General features: G+C 37.0%; 4 protein-coding genes across 4 annotated transcripts; 2 read left to right on the top strand and 2 right to left on the bottom strand.

The window, feature by feature from the left end:
- Window positions 1-1,048: 1,048 nt before the first annotated feature.
- Window positions 1,049-6,597, top strand: LOC17899623 (serine/threonine-protein phosphatase BSU1). Its single transcript, XM_023776774.1, is given in 24 exon segments — window positions 1,049-1,304; window positions 1,409-1,469; window positions 1,611-1,689; window positions 1,901-1,980; window positions 2,066-2,160; window positions 2,354-2,450; window positions 2,536-2,605; window positions 2,797-2,898; window positions 3,005-3,032; window positions 3,035-3,085; window positions 3,213-3,374; window positions 3,562-3,654; window positions 3,843-3,927; window positions 4,066-4,183; window positions 4,302-4,418; window positions 4,503-4,741; window positions 4,863-4,947; window positions 5,073-5,171; window positions 5,275-5,471; window positions 5,554-5,629; window positions 5,746-5,881; window positions 5,981-6,111; window positions 6,214-6,263; window positions 6,360-6,597. Coding segments are annotated over 23 exon segments (2,457 nt in total). The 5' UTR covers window positions 1,049-1,096; the 3' UTR covers window positions 6,262-6,263; window positions 6,360-6,597.
- Window positions 6,598-7,490: 893 nt separating this feature from the next.
- Window positions 7,491-9,416, bottom strand: LOC17897402 (probably inactive leucine-rich repeat receptor-like protein kinase IMK2). The gene has a single exon (XM_006304947.2). The coding sequence runs from the start codon at window positions 8,977-8,979 to the stop codon at window positions 7,795-7,797; it is 1,185 nt and encodes a 394-aa protein (XP_006305009.1). The 5' UTR covers window positions 8,980-9,416; the 3' UTR covers window positions 7,491-7,794.
- A 2,992-nt stretch (window positions 9,417-12,408) lies between these two features.
- Window positions 12,409-14,237, bottom strand: LOC17900873 (histidine-containing phosphotransfer protein 5). The gene is made up of 6 exons (XM_023789503.1): window positions 14,007-14,237; window positions 13,575-13,705; window positions 13,344-13,415; window positions 13,116-13,187; window positions 12,909-12,981; window positions 12,409-12,777 (listed from the first exon to the last, which is right to left on the bottom strand). Exons 1-6 carry the CDS (start codon window positions 14,070-14,072, stop codon window positions 12,721-12,723), a joined length of 471 nt encoding a protein of 156 aa, XP_023645271.1. The 5' UTR covers window positions 14,073-14,237; the 3' UTR covers window positions 12,409-12,720.
- Window positions 14,238-14,935: 698 nt separating this feature from the next.
- On the top strand, window positions 14,936-16,486 carry LOC111832545 (1-aminocyclopropane-1-carboxylate oxidase homolog 4-like). The gene is made up of 3 exons (XM_023789501.1): window positions 14,936-15,548; window positions 15,626-15,950; window positions 16,047-16,486. Exons 1-3 carry the CDS (start codon window positions 15,064-15,066, stop codon window positions 16,296-16,298), a joined length of 1,062 nt encoding a protein of 353 aa, XP_023645269.1. The 5' UTR covers window positions 14,936-15,063; the 3' UTR covers window positions 16,299-16,486.
- Window positions 16,487-17,136: the final 650 nt, after the last annotated feature.

Genomic DNA, 17,136 nt, shown 5'->3' with positions numbered 1-17,136 from the left:
TGTTGACAAAAAAAAAGTTTTATATGAAAATTTCAAACAGCTTATATTTGGTCATTAAAATTAAAGGTCTACAATTCATTTAAATTTTTAAAATATCCAAATAAAAGGTCCATACTTCATTATTTGACAGTTGTAGTTAATTATATTTTTATCTGATATTTATTTACTAAAAGGTCCATAATTAATATCAATGACTGTATATATAATAATTATTATTTTATGATAATCAATATTAAAGTTATATTTAGTTAAGAAATTTCAGTGGGAGGTCCATATCTCGTATTCAATATTTAAGATTCGTATCCAATATTTAAGAGGTTAAAATGATTATTTTTTCATTACTTTTACTTTTATTTATCTCTTTAAATAAATTACAATAAAATATAAATTTTAATTAATAAAATAATTGAATTTTGGGAAAGAAAGTCTAGTCATTTGGAAAATTAGAGATAGATTAAAGTATTTGGAAAATATTGCTAAAACCTCAGATGTTTCATCCCCAGTTTGATATTTTACTAAAGCGAAAACAAATCTAACTAGTATCTATGTTAAAAGACCTAATTTGAGCAAAATTAAATAAATAGTTAGATAATAAATGTATAACAACAAATTGCATCAGTTTTATTACAAAGACATTAATTCATTCCGGTCCGGTCGATAAAACTAAATATCCCCCCCATATCTGGAGGAAACAAAAAGTGCTATCGAACAACAATGTCAATGAGGGAGAGTGTGCATGCCGCGCGTTCCTTTTATTTTAAATCGCTTAATATATGCTTTTACTATTTTGCACAGTTGAATTACGTGGCAACAAACCCATTCAGAGACTATAGAATGGGTATTTTCGTCATTTCATATTTATTGCTTAGGCTTTGCCCTTTGCACGCTACCATTGCCATACAAACATAATTTCGTGGGACTGTTTTTGCTTACCAAAAACTAAAAAAAAGGTGCTCTCGTGGCAAAAAAAAATAAAAATTTGGGTTATAAAACGGAGACGAAGGCGATAGGATTTCACATACTTACTAGCAGCCTAATCCCTCCACCACAGAATCCTAATCCCCAAAATCCCAATCTCCAAAACCTGTGTTGAGCTATGGCTTCTCGTCGCTCGTACCCATACCCATCTCCTTATGCGTATGGTTCCTCACGGACCTTTCCCAGCTCCGTTGCTGCGTGTCCGGGACCTAGGTGCGGCCATACTCTCACTGCGATTGCCGCCAACGTTAACGGTTCCCAGCTGCTTGTCCTCTTCGGCGGTAGTACTACTGCCGTCGCCGCCCATGGCTCCTTACCCAATATAAGTAAGCTGGATTTTCACCCGCTCTGAGGGATTTTGAGCTTTCGATAGTTTTAGGGTTTTTGAGATTTCGAGGCTTAATTTTTGTGATTGTTTTTTTCTCTCTAGGTTTGGAAGGCGTTACCAATTCGGTGCATTGTTTTGACGTTTTGACCAGGAGCTGGACAAGGTTATTTTATTTTATTTTATTTTATTTGGTGCTCATACGTTGACCTCTTTGTTTTAGGGTTTTGTGATATTGATGATTTGAATTGGTTTTGTTGCTGATGGATCTCTTATGTTATATAATTTTTCGTATTTATGTGTACAGGATTAATCCGACTGGTGATGTTCCGTCTCCCAGGGCTTGTCATGCTGCCACTTCACTTGGCACTATGCTGATTGTTCAGGTGATTTTAATGTTCCTGGCTGTGCAAGAGCATAGAGAGATCTGGAAAGATTTTGTTTGGATTTGATTTGTCATATAGCATCTTTCCTGGTTCCGTTCATGTTGTATATATATATTTGGTTATTACTTGAATTGTAAAGAGGTATTAACATTGTTTGGTTGCTAGAGTCATGGCCAGATCTGACACATGACCATTGTTGTTTCGCTGGCAGGGTGGGATTGGTCCATCCGGGCCTTCTGATGGAGATGTCTACACGCTTGACTTGACTAGAAATAACCTCAAGTGGCATAGGTGAGTTCATTTATCTTTGCTGGATCTACTTCATTACTGAATATCTATCTAAAATTACGCAATTAATAAAATATATGTTCATCAGGTTGATGGTTAGCGGGGCGGCTCCAGGCCCTCGATATGGCCATGTTATGGATGTAGCTGCTCAGAGGTGGCTTGTCATATTCGGTGGCAGGAGTGGTACGTACGATTACTAGCTAGGCCAATATATATATGTTTGATTTTGTTGTCTCTTTAGATTTTCGTAACCGTTGCTTCTGCTAGTCTTAGCATATATACATCATGTAGTACATGACATATTTCCATCATTGAGTAAATATCATTATTATATTTGATTTTTTTTTTAATTTGTTACCTTTTGTCTATGGAGTAGGAAATACAATTCTCTCAGATACATGGGCACTGGACACGACTGGACCAGTTGCGTGGAACAGATTGAACCCATATGGCAGTCGGCCAAGTGCCAGAATGTTAGTAATTTTGTTGATTTAAGTAAATATTATTTTTTGGTTTAAGTTAACTCTTTGATCATTGTTTAATATTTGTTTGCTTTAGCTATGCTTCTGCTAAGGCTCGAGAAGATGGCGTATTTTTTCTCTGTGGCGGAACAGACTACTCAGGGATGGTATATAATATTTCTTCCGTGGATTAGAGAAATTTATCAACTTCCTTTTTAATAAATAGCCAAGTGCAAGAACGTTTCTTGTTTACTATACAATAGCCAACGTCACTGTTGTTTCTCTATTTTCTTTCAGTGAACATTAATTAATTCTGATTTCTGGTATATGTACACACTCTAATGCTTTCCTTTTGCAGCCATTGGGAGATACTTACGCGCTGGAAATACAAAGTGTTGCTCGGTGTGGTTGGACTCGTGTTCCAGGCGTAGCTCCTTCCCCGAGATATCAACATACAGTGGTAAGAACCAGTATATATATATATATATATACACTGTATTGGCACTGTCTCCAGTTCTATTCTTAGCAAAAGCTACCTAGCTAACCTTGTCCGTATCTCTTATTAGGTTTTTGAAGGTCAAAGAATGCATGTCATTGGGGTGTCACGAATGGGGCTCGCCTAATCGACGGTGACGCCATTGTTGCAGGCAAGTACTTTCTAATATTCCATGTGACTGCTTTGGCTTTTGTTTCCCTATCCTTTTTTAGGCTCTTTAATTAACCAGTAGTCACAGTTTGGGTTCTCCTTCATTTATGGAATCTTTTTGGTTGCAGTGCTTGATACTGGGGATAGCAAATGGTTGGATATAACTGGACCAGAGACATCATCTACCAGTGGCAGCAATAGACAAATTCAATATCAATTTATGAGACGTTTTCACCATGCTTCTGCATCGGTTGGGAGCTACATGTACGTCCATGGTGGGCTCAAAGAAGGTAATATAATCCTTCTAAAATATTAGATTACTGTCATTATAACCAAAGGAAATAATATATTATATGAATTTTCTTTCTTTGCTTTTCATGAATGGATTTTTCATATCTTTGCACTGGTCAGTAATTGACTTGGTAGAGGTAAGGAAAAGTAACAATCTTTATGACGATATATTGCATTCTCGTGTAGATATCCTGCTCGACGATTTGCAAGTGGCTGGAACATCCCAGCTGCATTTGATCAGTCCTGAACCAGAAGAACCAGAAGACAATCCTGAAAATCGTAAGTTACATTTTTGCTCAGACGATACTAGCTATATATACAATTTTGCTTTCCTTATAGAATTAGCCCTATGGATTTCGCATATCTAAGCACTAGTCAAGTTGACTTTTACGAAATTTTGCAAGAGCTCTTCCTTGAATTAAAAGTAACAATTTTTTGACGCTTAATAATATTGCTTTCTCGTGTAGACATGGTTCTAGACGATGATCCTGAAACATCAAACCCTTCAAGTTTTGACCCGGAACCAGAAGTCCCATCCTTGACGAGGAGGAGGTCTATATACATACTCTATCCAGCCACTTCTTTAATTTCACTATTTTGATATGTGCTAGCTTAATTATATATATCAGCCCTATCTGTAATTAAGTTATTTAATTAACTAACGCTTTCTTTCTTCCATTATGACATCAGTTCAAGCGAGGGTTCGCTGGAGAAAAGGACAGTCGAGGAATACAACTTACCATCTCTGGAAAATGCTTTCTATGATTGTAGTGAAACTGAAGGATGTTTTCTAGTTCTAGAGACAGCCGTATGTGAAGTTTCCTTTAATTTATAATATTCATTAATTCACTCTTTTTTTCTTTGTTTATTTGCTTCACATATATAGGACTATTGTTATAATAATAGTACTGGTTGTGATAATATAGATGGACGTTGGGAATCCACGTGACTTGGGAAGGACGCCAAGCTTGGATCACTATCTGTACCAGAGCCAGCGGGATCAGTTCGGCCAACATAATTCTTCTCATCCGCTGCATAAAAGGGTATTGATCTTTCTCGCTTTTCATCTATTATATATTTTACCATCTCCCTGCAGCACTACACCTTACTTACACCTTACTTTGCAGGTTATTTCGAAGCTGTTGAAACCTAAAGACTGGGAAGCTCCTGCCGACAGAACTTTTTTCTTGAGTCTTTTGGAAGTTGAGACTCTGTGCAATGCTGTGCATCAAATATTTATTCAAGAACCAACGGTTCTTCAGCTCAAAGTTCCTATCAAAGTCTTCGGCGATATCCATGGGCAATTCGGGGATTTGATGCGCATATTTCGTGAATATGGGTCTCCTTCACTGCGAGGAGATATCACGTAAGTTCAACCAGAGATGTCTTCCTCCTCATAACTGTTTGTTTAGTGAGTTTTGCTCTGGAATATATATATATATATATTGTCAGTACTGAACCAAATGTAAATATATATATGCCTTCAGGCATATTGACTATTTGTTTTTGGGAGATTATGTCGACCGAGGAACACACAGCTTGGAGACCATCATGTTGCTGCTTTGTTTGAAGGTTCAGTTTCTGATCTGACATCACCTATATAAATGTTACTAGCTAGCTTTCTTCTCTTATTGCTTAATTTTTGATGTTTATTGTGTTCTATCTTTCTAATGCGTACGTGTCTCTTATCTATGCAGATTGAATATCCAGAGAACATCCACTTGATTCGTGGAAATCATGAGTCATCTTCAACGAATAGACTTTATGGTTTCCTTCACGAATGCCAACAAAGAATGGTACGTATTCGGATGTTGATAGAAAACATTTAATTTATCCTTGTCCTTGGCTAATGCGTGGAAGTAATGTTCTCGTTATGCATGTACCATATATATATACCAGGGGGAGGCAGATGGGATACAAGCATGGTACAGGATTAATAAGCTTTTTGGCTATCTTCCACTTGGTGCCGTCATTGAAAAGAAAATTTTATGTGTCCACGGAGGAATTGGGAGAACAGTTTCGGTCGAAGAAATAGCAAGTATCCAGCGGCCAGCATTCCCGGATTCTGGATCAACTGTCTTGAAAGACACGTTATGGTACTTATAAACATCCTCTCTACTATTTCTTCTTACCTTTTTTGGAAACTCTCCAAACTTTTTATTTTGTTGGTTTATACAGGTCTGATCCAACAGTAGGTGATTCTGTTATGGGTATAACTTCAAATACTAGAGGAGAAGGTGTTATCTCGTTCGGGGTTAGGCCTTCTAGCTATATATATATATATATGTTTCTTCTTTGTCTTGATTAATTATTACTATATGATCAAGCTCGATCAGTAATTAATACCAAGTCTTGTATATGTGCATGCAGCCTGATATCGTGAAAGAGTTTTGCAAGCGAAATAAACTTCAAATGATCATACGAGCACACGAGTGTGTTTACAATGGCTTCGAAACATTTGCCCAAGGACAGCTTATAACTGTGTTTTCCGCTACAAACTACTGCGGTACGTTTTTTTTTTTTTTTTGTTTAATAAAACTTAAATTCATATATAGATATATGGGTATATATGTGCATGAGAAAAACAATGTGATGAAATGAACAGGAACTGTAAAGAATGCTGGAGCAATCTTGGTGATCGGTAAAGATTTGGTCATATATCCAAAGGTGATTCATCCTGACCCTCCTTCCATCTCTTCTTCCGAAAGCTCTCCAGAAGACAATGCATGGATGCAGGTACATTCTCTTATCTCTACCACTTAGAGCTTATGTGTTACTGGTAACTAAGTTTTTAATAAGTACGTATACTGGTTTTGTTGCGTGTGTGCTGGGACTCAGGAGCTGAACATGGAGAGGCCACCTACTCCGCCTCGAGAGGATTTTTAGGTGTAAGTAGAGAGTATTGTTGAGGAATATATATATATGGGATTTATTGAGTAATCAAAGGTGTGGTATATATGATGATACTCTTTCTTTAATATTAGGTGCGTAGATGCAGCGATTTGGAAATAGAGAGAAGCATGCGGTTGAAGAGGTGAAAGTGTTTCAATTGCAAGCTGACACCTGAGTGTACCGGAGACTCATCTATTTTCGTTGTTGTCCCTTCCCTTTCTTCGAACCCCTTTCTTTTTTTTTCTTAATTTGGTATTGGTGGTAAAGAACCATTTTTCAAAGTATCTTTCTTTAATAATCTTTAAATCATTGAGACTTGATTGGTTTGTCCGGTTTTGGTTTATTCGATTAGGTTTTTAATAAAAATTATGGTTTAAATTTGGTTTTTTGTCAGTTTTGATCAATATGCTCAGGCAGTTCAGCTCTTGTTTGAATAGATGACAAGGTGGGCCGAATATTAAAAACTATTGTATATTTGGTGTAAACAGGACATCAATTAAAGCCCAAATGTCCGCCTTCAAATTTTAAAATCAGTAATTAAAAATACACTCTAGTAGAATATTATTATCCTCACATAGCCACAGATGATCCATCGACATTAAAAATACACTCTAGTAAAATACAATCTTTTATTTTGTTTTATTTTATTTTGGCCAGTGTTAACATCGACATTGAAAGACTATGACATTAAAGAGATTTCAAGTCGAAAGTAAAAAAAAAAAAAAAAACAAAAAAAAACAGTGAATTTTGGTTAGCATTATAAAAGTATCATCAATCCTAAAGGACAAAAGAACCTCGTCCCCTCCAAAGTTATTAATTATTGACAAGCTACCAGAGACCAAAGGCCAAAACCATCACATTCAATTTCCCCTTTTTTCTTCTTTCTTTCTTTCTTTTTCATTTTTCCTCATTTACATTTTCTACTTTTATTATAATAAAATATCTTTCTTATAAAATATATGGCTCTTAGGTTGAAACTTAAAAAGAATATATTCCCACTCCATTTTATCGCGATTTTTGTTCATTTATAAGAAAATTCTTATTTCTAAAATTGATTACTCTTTTATATTCGTATAACCCGACAAAATTGTATAGTTAACCATATATTTTCACATCTTTCTTCTAACATAAAAAAAAACAACATATAAGTAGTTTGTCATTTTCAATAAACTGTAATTTAGCAACAATATCATTTCGTGAAAATGTTAATGAACATTCTTCGATAAAACAGAACCGTCATTTTCCAGTTTTAATTACGCAAACAAAAGATAAAAATAGATGGACTTCACTCATGCTAATCCTCAGCATCACGTATCAAAATCCTTTATTCACTTCTACACAACCAACGAATAACGAATCGTCTTTTTTTTTTTTTCCTTTAAACGTTTTCTTTCTTTTTGTTTTTTTAACACATCGAAACACTGTGAGTGTGTGTGTCCCTCAAAAACTATTACAAAATATATATTCTGAAGAAATAAAATAAATTAAAAAACCCCCAAATTATATAGGAATGCGTAATTTACGATATTACCCTCGCCACTCGTTGCATTGTGTACTGGGCCTAGTCTTTTGTGGGCCGGCCTTAAGCGGACACGGCGTCTGCAACGGCGGTACCATACAGTTATACTGCAGACACAGCGAGCTGCTCACCGGGATCTCCGCCGCGGGGCTAATCTGTATCCCCGTCAAAAAGTTATGCTGCAGGTACAGCGTCTGTATACTCGCCGATAGCAAATTCTCCACGAAGCTCGCCGGCACTTCACCGATGAATCGATTGCTGTTCAAGTAGAGGTTCTCTACGCTCGAGAGAAGCGGAGATATGCCGCCGGAGAATCGATTGTAGCTGAGATCTACGGTCGAGATCGTCACTTGACTCGCCGGCTGAATCAAACCGTAGAAGAAGTTGCGTTGTAACTGAAGGTTCGTGATGGGGAAGGCGAAGATTCGACCGGGGATTGTACCGGTAAACCGGTTCAAGCTGAGATCGAGGTAATTGAGCTGGTTTAACCGGAGTAAAACCCTGTCTACCGGTCCGGTTAACTGATTCCAGGCGAGTGAGAGGTATTGCAGGGACGGAGGGAGAGACGCCGGAGAGACTGAGCCGGTGAGGCTGTTACGTTTTAGATCGATTCGGGTTAGTGTTTGAGAGAGGAAGGGTGGGATTGATCCGGTTAAGTGATTGTGGCAGAGGAGCAAATTGGAGAGCTCCGGTAAGGATCCGATCGACGGGGAGATAGTTCCGGTTAGCTGATTGTAGCTCAAATCGAGTGTTCTAAGACGGCGAACCTCGCCAAGACTGGCCGGAATCTCACCGGAGATGAAATTACGGCTGATAGCGAGGATACGAAGGTCTTTGAGCTGTGAGAGAGTTGGCGGTAAAGCACCCATGATTCGACCGGGGACAATGGAGAGGTCAGTGAGAGAAGAGAGCTTGCCAATAGCCGGGTCGATCCGACCAGATAAACCTGGTGAGCCGGCGCGAGGATCGCCGAGATTGAGGATAACCACTTTATCACCTTGGCAGTAGACGCCGGCGAAGCCGCAGGGATCAGAGGTGAAATCCCAAGACTCGAAGAACTTGGAACCTGGCAAATCATCGAGCGACTTACGAATGGCTTGCAGAGCCAAGAAATCAACTGGGTCGAGAATGGCCTCCGTCAATCGAAGCAGAAACATCAAACACCATAACAACTTGGCAAATCTCATCATCATTGTTGAAACACTTTGCCGTTGAAGGTTCAAGAAACAGAGACTATATATATATATATACACACAAAAGAGAAGAAGAGAGGAGACAAAGCTGTAAAGCAGAGAGCAAATGGGGTTTGGTATTCCGATATCTCGTGAGAGGAAAAGTCTGGTTTTGTGTGGTGGAAACAAGGTGGTCTCGTGGGAGCTTCCGTGAGAGCTTTAATGGCGGACTATTATCATCAAAGGATTGGATTGAAAAAGAAAGGCTTTTTCGAGAGAAGAGAAAGAAGAGTAAACAAAAAATGGCTTGACAAGGAAGCCAAACATATTCCTCGTCTGTTTCTTCTTGGTGGAATAAGAAAGACAACTACTCTACTTAGAGTATTTTGTAATTACTTTGATATTTGATTTAAGATCGATTCACTTGTAAATGCAGCTATATATTGATTATGATGCAATTACACAGAGAAAGACGGTTTTTGTGCTTTTTCTTACCAATTATTAACATGGTATTAACATAAGTAATTACTAGTAGTTTCACAAAATAATAATTTATATCACTTCTTTCTTCTTTCTTCTTTGTTCGTTTCCCTTTTTTTTTTTTTGTTTGTTGTTGGTGGCTTCTGATAGAAGACAGAACGATATGAAACAAAATTAATGAAGGACGGACAAAAAAAGACCTTGATAAGAATACCTAAATTAAGAAAGGTTATACATTTGGGTTGTGTCTAGCCCTGGGCATTCGGATTTTCGGATCGGATCGGATCGGATTATTCGGAGTTCGGATTTTTCGGATTGGGATATATAGAATCCGATTTGAATCCGACTGGTTTTCGGATCGGATCGGTTCGGATTTTTTCGGATTCGGATCGGTTTTCAAATTTTATTACAAATCCGAGTTTAAACCAAATCATATTTCGGATCGGTTTCGGATTCGGATTCTACACTATAAATCCGAAACTTACACTCTAAATCCGAACAATCCGACGTAAAAAAGAGGTTTGAGCGTTGAAGTACAAAAACATAGAGATTATATGTATACTATGTGATGTATTAGACCATGTGTATTCGGGTTAGCAGATAACCGATCGGATTTCGGTTCGGATCGGTTTAAATCCGAAATCCGAATCATGTTCAACATAAAATCCGATCGGTTTTTACATAGTAACTGAAACCGATCCAAATCGGATTTTTCGGATCGGTTCGGATCGGTTTTTTCGGATCCGGATTATATGCCCAGGGCTAGTTGTGTCAATAAATTTGATTTATAACAAGTGCTAAAGATGCATGAAAAGTGTTTAGATGTGTTGAGAAAGACTTGTTGAAATTGGGTCCCAAACATATAGGTTCGGATGAGCAGGTTAGGCTCGGTTCGGTGAGAGAGTTTGTTTGCTAAAAGAAAGAAAGAGCCATCACGTGAGTTTTGTGTGCGTGGTTTTTTAGTATCACTGTGTTTTGAGTTTGACAGCTTCGACGACGAGCCAGCGAGACTTCCGTGACACGTCAGCTTTCTGGTTTACTTTCTTCTTTCTTTTACTACTAAATAAACCCACCTTACCTTACGTTTAATAATGTTTTTTCTTTCCTAAGAAATATTATAATGGTCAATGAATGTAAAAGATGCAAGCTTTAGTCAAAAGAGGTTAAACGAATCCTCTCCTCTACCATGTTTTTATAATGCGTTTTCCGTTAATATTCTAGATAGGCTAAATCTTTACTGTACTATCCACTTCCAACAAATCTTGCGACCAAATGTGTGTACTGACAATAAATATTGGTTTTGCCATAGTGTTGTTTATGGGAAAGAAAAAAACTGTTTCATAGAAAGTTCTTTTTCCAGTAGTAAAAACTAAAAAACCCCAAAGAAAAGAAACAGGAAATATGGTAAGTAAAAAACAGAGACATGTTATATTTTTTCTAGTTTGTCTATAAAATGAGAAATTGTATGAATCGAAGAACACAAAAGAAAAAAAAAAGAAAAAAAAGGAATAGGAGCGTGGACCACAAGTCATTGCAATGACACACACACACATGCATTGCATAAGATAAGATGGTCAACATTTAATAAACGCTTACCCAATTCTCTCCTTCTAACATTTGTTTCACTACATACACAAAGCAACAAGTTAGCTCTGATGTACACCAAAGGCTTTTGCCATTTGGGTATTTTTTTGCCTTAAGCTACATTACACTGCTCCTCTGTCATCTCTACTTTTTTCTACATTTGTTTCACTCCTTATTAAAGTGTTACTTCACTTTTCTGACAGTAATCAAAGTCTCAAAAGCCGTGGATTGTATTATACGTTTCAACTTATAATTTGGCTACTCATCACTCATATACCGAATTACCAACCATTGCATAATTTTATTAAAAGACGATGATTTACTACTCATTCTAAGAGACTAGGGTACTAGTGGACCAAATTATATTTACGATAAATAAAACTGGCCTTGCAAGAAAGCCAAAGCTATAGGTTCCAATCACTATGAACAAAATATATGAAAAAAAAGTCTAACCCTAGAAGGTCAAGGTCCCACCATGAGACAATCTAACACATTCGTTTTGGGACTCTGTGTTTGTTTTGTGTCTGGTCGAATCATCATCTCATCGGAGAAGGTAATGAACCGATTTTATAAGATTTGCGTTTTGACTTTTGAATCCGGATTTAGTATTTTTATATATGTTTCAGACTAATGAACAACCATCTTATTGATATGGATCCTTACAAGTATATCTAAAAAAAATCAATTAAGAAACAATAAGCTACGAATGATGAAGAGGGATAAGATAAAAATGATGGCAAGAGGGAAAATCTTCGTTGTTGTCACTGATCGCCACCATGCCATGCCTTCAATTGAATGTTACGTTGGTCTCTCTCATTTCACACATTTTTATTTTATAAATAATGCTTTCAAGTATGGCTTCACATTTTGATTTCACTTATATAAACAATCTTGTATGATTATTCTTCTGCATCTTCTATAGTATTTTTTTTTTTTAGAGATTTCATTCCTAGTTATAGGTTCGGACATTACATATTAAATACATACCTAACAAGACATGCCCAATCCATTCTCAATCTATTGTCACAATCATGTCCTATATATAAGCCCTGTAACACAATAAATTTGATAAAACGAGAGACCATGTACATTATTCATATTTCAAAACAAATCATTGTTGATTATTCCTCACATACGTATAATCAAATCGCCAATAGTGTGCTAATTAATACCCTTTTCCTTTACGTCTCCAACCAAAAATCATGAAGCCCACTTAAGAGTAGATCAGATCCAGAATGATGCAAAGAGTTAGAAGTCACGTTTTGGTAATATTCAACCTAATCCAGCAAACGGATCCCCTACAAGTTGAAAGATCTACAAAATCTTGGGTCACAAAGTCACTAGGGATCACGAAATTCATGCAAAAGTAACATAAACAATCTCCAATATCAATATTGTATCAACATTGCCATTCATATCTGATTGGTCACAAAACACATCCTGAAGCCAGCATATATATGGTCATATGGATATGTCTAGTTATTAACTTACAATTACTCTTATAGTTATAGCTCAATTAAGAGTCTAAACAATACAAGATATTTGGCTAGGGATAGTGTTGCTGAACCTCGATCTAAAACACATTCACACAACAACAACAACAACAACAACAACAATAAATACTTCAGAGTGTCGGTATCATCATCATGTCTTTAGACTTCAGCCTTGAGCATTTGCATAAACGAGAAACGCATCAGTCTAATTTATATCCACTTGAGGAATTTTACCTCCAGCTTGGAGGATCTGTTGCTCTAACTGCAACACCATTACATAACAGAAACAGAACTATGGTGATTACAGTAGCAAATGGCTCAGTAAAACATTGCATAAAAAGAAAAAGAATTCACAAGCAGAACAAGTAGGTTTCCGCAAAGTTTAGAACTCACATTAAACAGATCCTGAAGTTTGGTCTTTAGCATCTTATATTCATAATCCACCTGCTGCAAACACCTTAAACACCTGTATCACAGTATAAGATAACTAGAAGTACAGTTTCTCATATAATAATTTTTAGAATTCAAACAGATCCAATATTTTTTTTGCATCGAGAAGCTAAACAATGCATTGGAGAAAAAGTGAAAACTAACACTCACCCTTCACGGTTCTGAACATCGCAACATTCCTTGAAAGCTATACACACATTTTTAACCCTCCTTGCACCGATACTGTGTACAAAGCAGAGGCTGGGCAGTTAAAAATCAATGTGGTTTGGTCTCTTAAGACAAGATAAGTTTTATGAACAAGTGTTCACCGCATCGTAGAAAAGGCAATGATTATTGGATCAGGGGAACAAAAGAGAAATCCAAGACATTGTGATATACCTTGAGCTACTACCCTTGAGTTGATGCACCCCTGAATCTACCTGTTTGAAATCCACATTATCTGGCCTGGCCCTAACGCGATAATAAAACTCATAAAATGCTGCCATGAAACCCATTGGTCCAAGGAAAACACCTCAAAAACGAAGGTGGATTAGAGACAAAGTTCCAGAAAAGAAACGGTGTACATTAAGAAAGACAAGGCAACAATAAGAGTTAGAGAGAGGAACTTACAGTGATCTAGACATGTTACTTATAAGCTTAGCACAGTCGTCAAAGAAGAGAGAGACAACCTCAGCTACAAAATCAGGGGTGCCTTCATCTTGCAATTTTCTCAACTCAGAGAACTGATTATCAAGATATCCCTTCAAAAACATACCACTACCTCAATTTCAAATGCACACACTACAACTACACCTTAAGCTAAGCTAAACCTGAAACTATTTGGTATTAACCCAAGTCTAATATATAACAACATGAACAAGAACGGAAGGCTCAGAAGAAAACCAACAATATTGATTAAGGCAGAATCTAAAACCCAAAAGATTTTGACTCGAGATTCGACCCCATTTAAGGAAACTAATCTAAGGAAGAAGAAGAAAAACCCTAAAATTTTTTAGAGATCACAAAAGAGGTCAGTAGATAAGTCTGGTGAGCAAAACCAACCTGTTGATACAGAGAAACGATGTAGTCTTGAAATTGTCTCTGCAACTGCGCAACGATAGTGTTCATAGCTAGTAATCCTTGACGAGATTAGCTTCAACAGTCAAAAACACACTACTTCGATCGATCTAAATCAGGGATTCTGACTAAGAGAGTCGAAAATCCGAGGTGAGCTCGTCGAGGACAAACCTGAAAATCTGATCGGGGAAGTTTGATTCACGTTCCGTTGACGGGTTTTGACTTGTGCCTGCACTTGAAAACGACTATGTGCGTTTGATGGGCCTGCTGGCTGATGTATTGTGGACATTATTGATTATTATTACAAATCTCACAATTTGTTTTATGGGCCTTCCTATTATGTATAAATGGGCCGAGTCCATATATGGTAGAAATATTCTGAACAAATAAATAACGTTACGATTTTTGTTGTTCGATTCTCTCTATAGTCTATACACATCCAAATTGAGTGAAAACTAATTCAAACATACATCTCTTCGTTCCAAAAGTTTGGTGCAACCAACTAGATGAGTTCCACATATGAAAAGCATGATTAAACAACAAGCTCCATTGATTATTTATATTTTCATCAAATAACTAAGATCGAGCATCTATATATATTTGGTTCACTAGTTTGTTTGATTGAGTAAAAAAGATCATAAAAATGAAATAATAATATGTTCCAACAATCCAAGTCTACAAAACTAATCCTAACATATTTTTCGTTTTTTTTTTTAATCGTTTTGAAATACTAAAATTTCATAATATATTGATCACATAAGTTCATAACATGTGTTTAACTATAATAAACTATAAGTAAAATTCGTTGGTAATCCAAAAAAAAAAAAAAAGAGTAAAATTCGTCGGTGCCTTAATTTTACTTATAGTGGGTTGTGTCATAATTTTCTCTTTGTCGGGTGGTCAGTGGTGCTTTCTTTTGTTAATTTAATTGGAATTTGGATAACTACAGTTTTAGCGAGAGAGATGTGCATTATTAGAGAGACATAGAAAATCCAAAAGAGCAGGGTAAGAAAAAAAAAACACAAGCAAAGAAGAAGAAGCAATGGAGTCGAGCGATCGTTCAAGCCAAGCAAAAGCTTTCGACGACTTGAAAGTCGGCGTGAAAGGGCTTGTGGATTCAGGAATCACAGAGATTCCGGCCATGTTTCGCGCAACGCCTGCTACTCTAGCAACCCTGAAATCACCACCACCTCCCAAGCATCTCACCATCCCCATCATCGATCTCAAAGGAGGAGACGTGGTGGAGAAGATTGGAGAAGCTTCTGAGAAATGGGGATTGTTTCAGGTTGTGAACCACGGCATCCCCGTGGAGGTTCTGGACAGGATGATTCAGGGGATTCGGAGCTTTCATGAGCAAGACCCTGAGGCCAAGAAACCCTTCTACTCTAGGGATCACAGTAAAGGCGTGGTTTACTATACCAATTTTGATCTCCACAGCAATACAGACGCAGCCGGTTGGAGGGACACGCTGGCTTGTTATGCCGCACCACAACCTCCTAGACTCGAGGATTTGCCCGCGGTTTGCGGGTAAGGATAATAATCATAGCTAGACTGACACTTTACGTAATATAATTGTGCAAATATTAATTATGATCATGTGGCAGGGAAATTTTGATGGAGTATTCAAAGGAACTATTGAATTTAGGTGAATTGGTCTATGAGCTCTTATCAGAGGCTTTGGGGGTTGACTCTGATTACCTTAAGGACATGGACTGCGCCAAGTCTCAGTTTATAGTTGGCCAATACTACCCACCTTGCCCTCAGCCTGACCTTGCTATTGGCATAAACAAGCACACCGATAGTTCCTTTATCACCATTCTTCTTCAGGACAATATCGGAGGACTTCAAGTTCTCTATGACAGCCAATACTGGGTTGATGTTTCTCCTATTCCTGGCGCTCTTGTCATTAACATTGGAGATCTTCTCCAGGTTAAGAATTTTTTTCCTTTTATTTTTTGGTGTGTGTGACTTCTAACTTCGGTTGATCAATGGTTTATTAAGGTTTGATCCTATTTTGTTGTGCAGCTTATAACCAATGATAAGTTCATAAGCGCCGAGCATAGGGTGGTAGTAAATAGCTCTTCTGAACCGCGGACTTCAGTGGTCTGTTTCTTCAGCACGTTCATGAAGGCGAATACACGAGTGTATGGGCCAATCAAAGATCTTCTGTCTGTTGAAAATCCTGCCAAGTACAGAGACTTCACCCTCACCGAGTACGCAACCATCTTCAGGTCCAAAAAAATCGATGCTTCAACGGTAAGCCATTTCAAGATCTGAGACGACATTTGGGGTACGGTTCTTACCTTTTGTCTCTACCACGATCGTTGGTGGTAATCTATCAAACTATAAGTGTTCCTCTTAAAATATTTTGCGTGAATCCATTTCTTGTTTCTCATTATTTTGTAACATTCGATCAAGGTACACAAAAGAAAAACTACTCATGTATTTTATCTTCTTCTTTCTTCTTTTCCGTTTTTAGTTACAAAATACTACTTAGTTTTCAATCCATGCATGGTAACGTACATTTTGATTCTTATGCCCTCATGAGCATCAAGCCATGATATTTGCTGGGTGATGCACCAAATTAATAGCCAATCTATATGCACACTTGCAACCTATCGCTCACCTAAAAGGCTAAACTAAATTAACCTTTTTTCCAACTATCATTGGTATTCTTATAGAAGTGTGTGTGTGTGTGTTTTTTAATATTTATGTGAGACCGTTTCTTTCTACGTACTTTCACAAAAGGCAGATGGATATTTGCGAGATCGATATCTGAAATATTCGAATAAGGTAGACAATTCATGGAAACGACTAGATACGATCGATAACGTTCACTTTGAACAATTGAACCGTCATGATCATTAAATCTTGTACATATATTCGAATAATAAATTGCTGCGAGAGATGAATTTATCAGGAGCATCAAATCTGTTACATACCCTTCGTTAACTGATTTTATAAAACTTAAATACCTTCTTGACGACCAAACAAAAAACATTTTAGATATATTTTTTTGTAAATATTTTTTTTCTTTAAAAAGGGAAACAAAATAAAAAATAGGGATAGAAAAACACCAAATACGTAATCTGTGGTTGTGATTCATCACTTTTGT

Source organism: Capsella rubella, unplaced genomic scaffold (assembly GCF_000375325.1).
Source record: "Capsella rubella cultivar Monte Gargano unplaced genomic scaffold, Caprub1_0 scaffold_1, whole genome shotgun sequence".
In the NCBI taxonomy this organism is placed as follows: Eukaryota; Viridiplantae; Streptophyta; class Magnoliopsida; order Brassicales; family Brassicaceae; genus Capsella; species Capsella rubella.
Note: the sequence above shows the minus strand (reverse complement) of the source record. Positions and strands in the feature narration are given on the sequence as shown.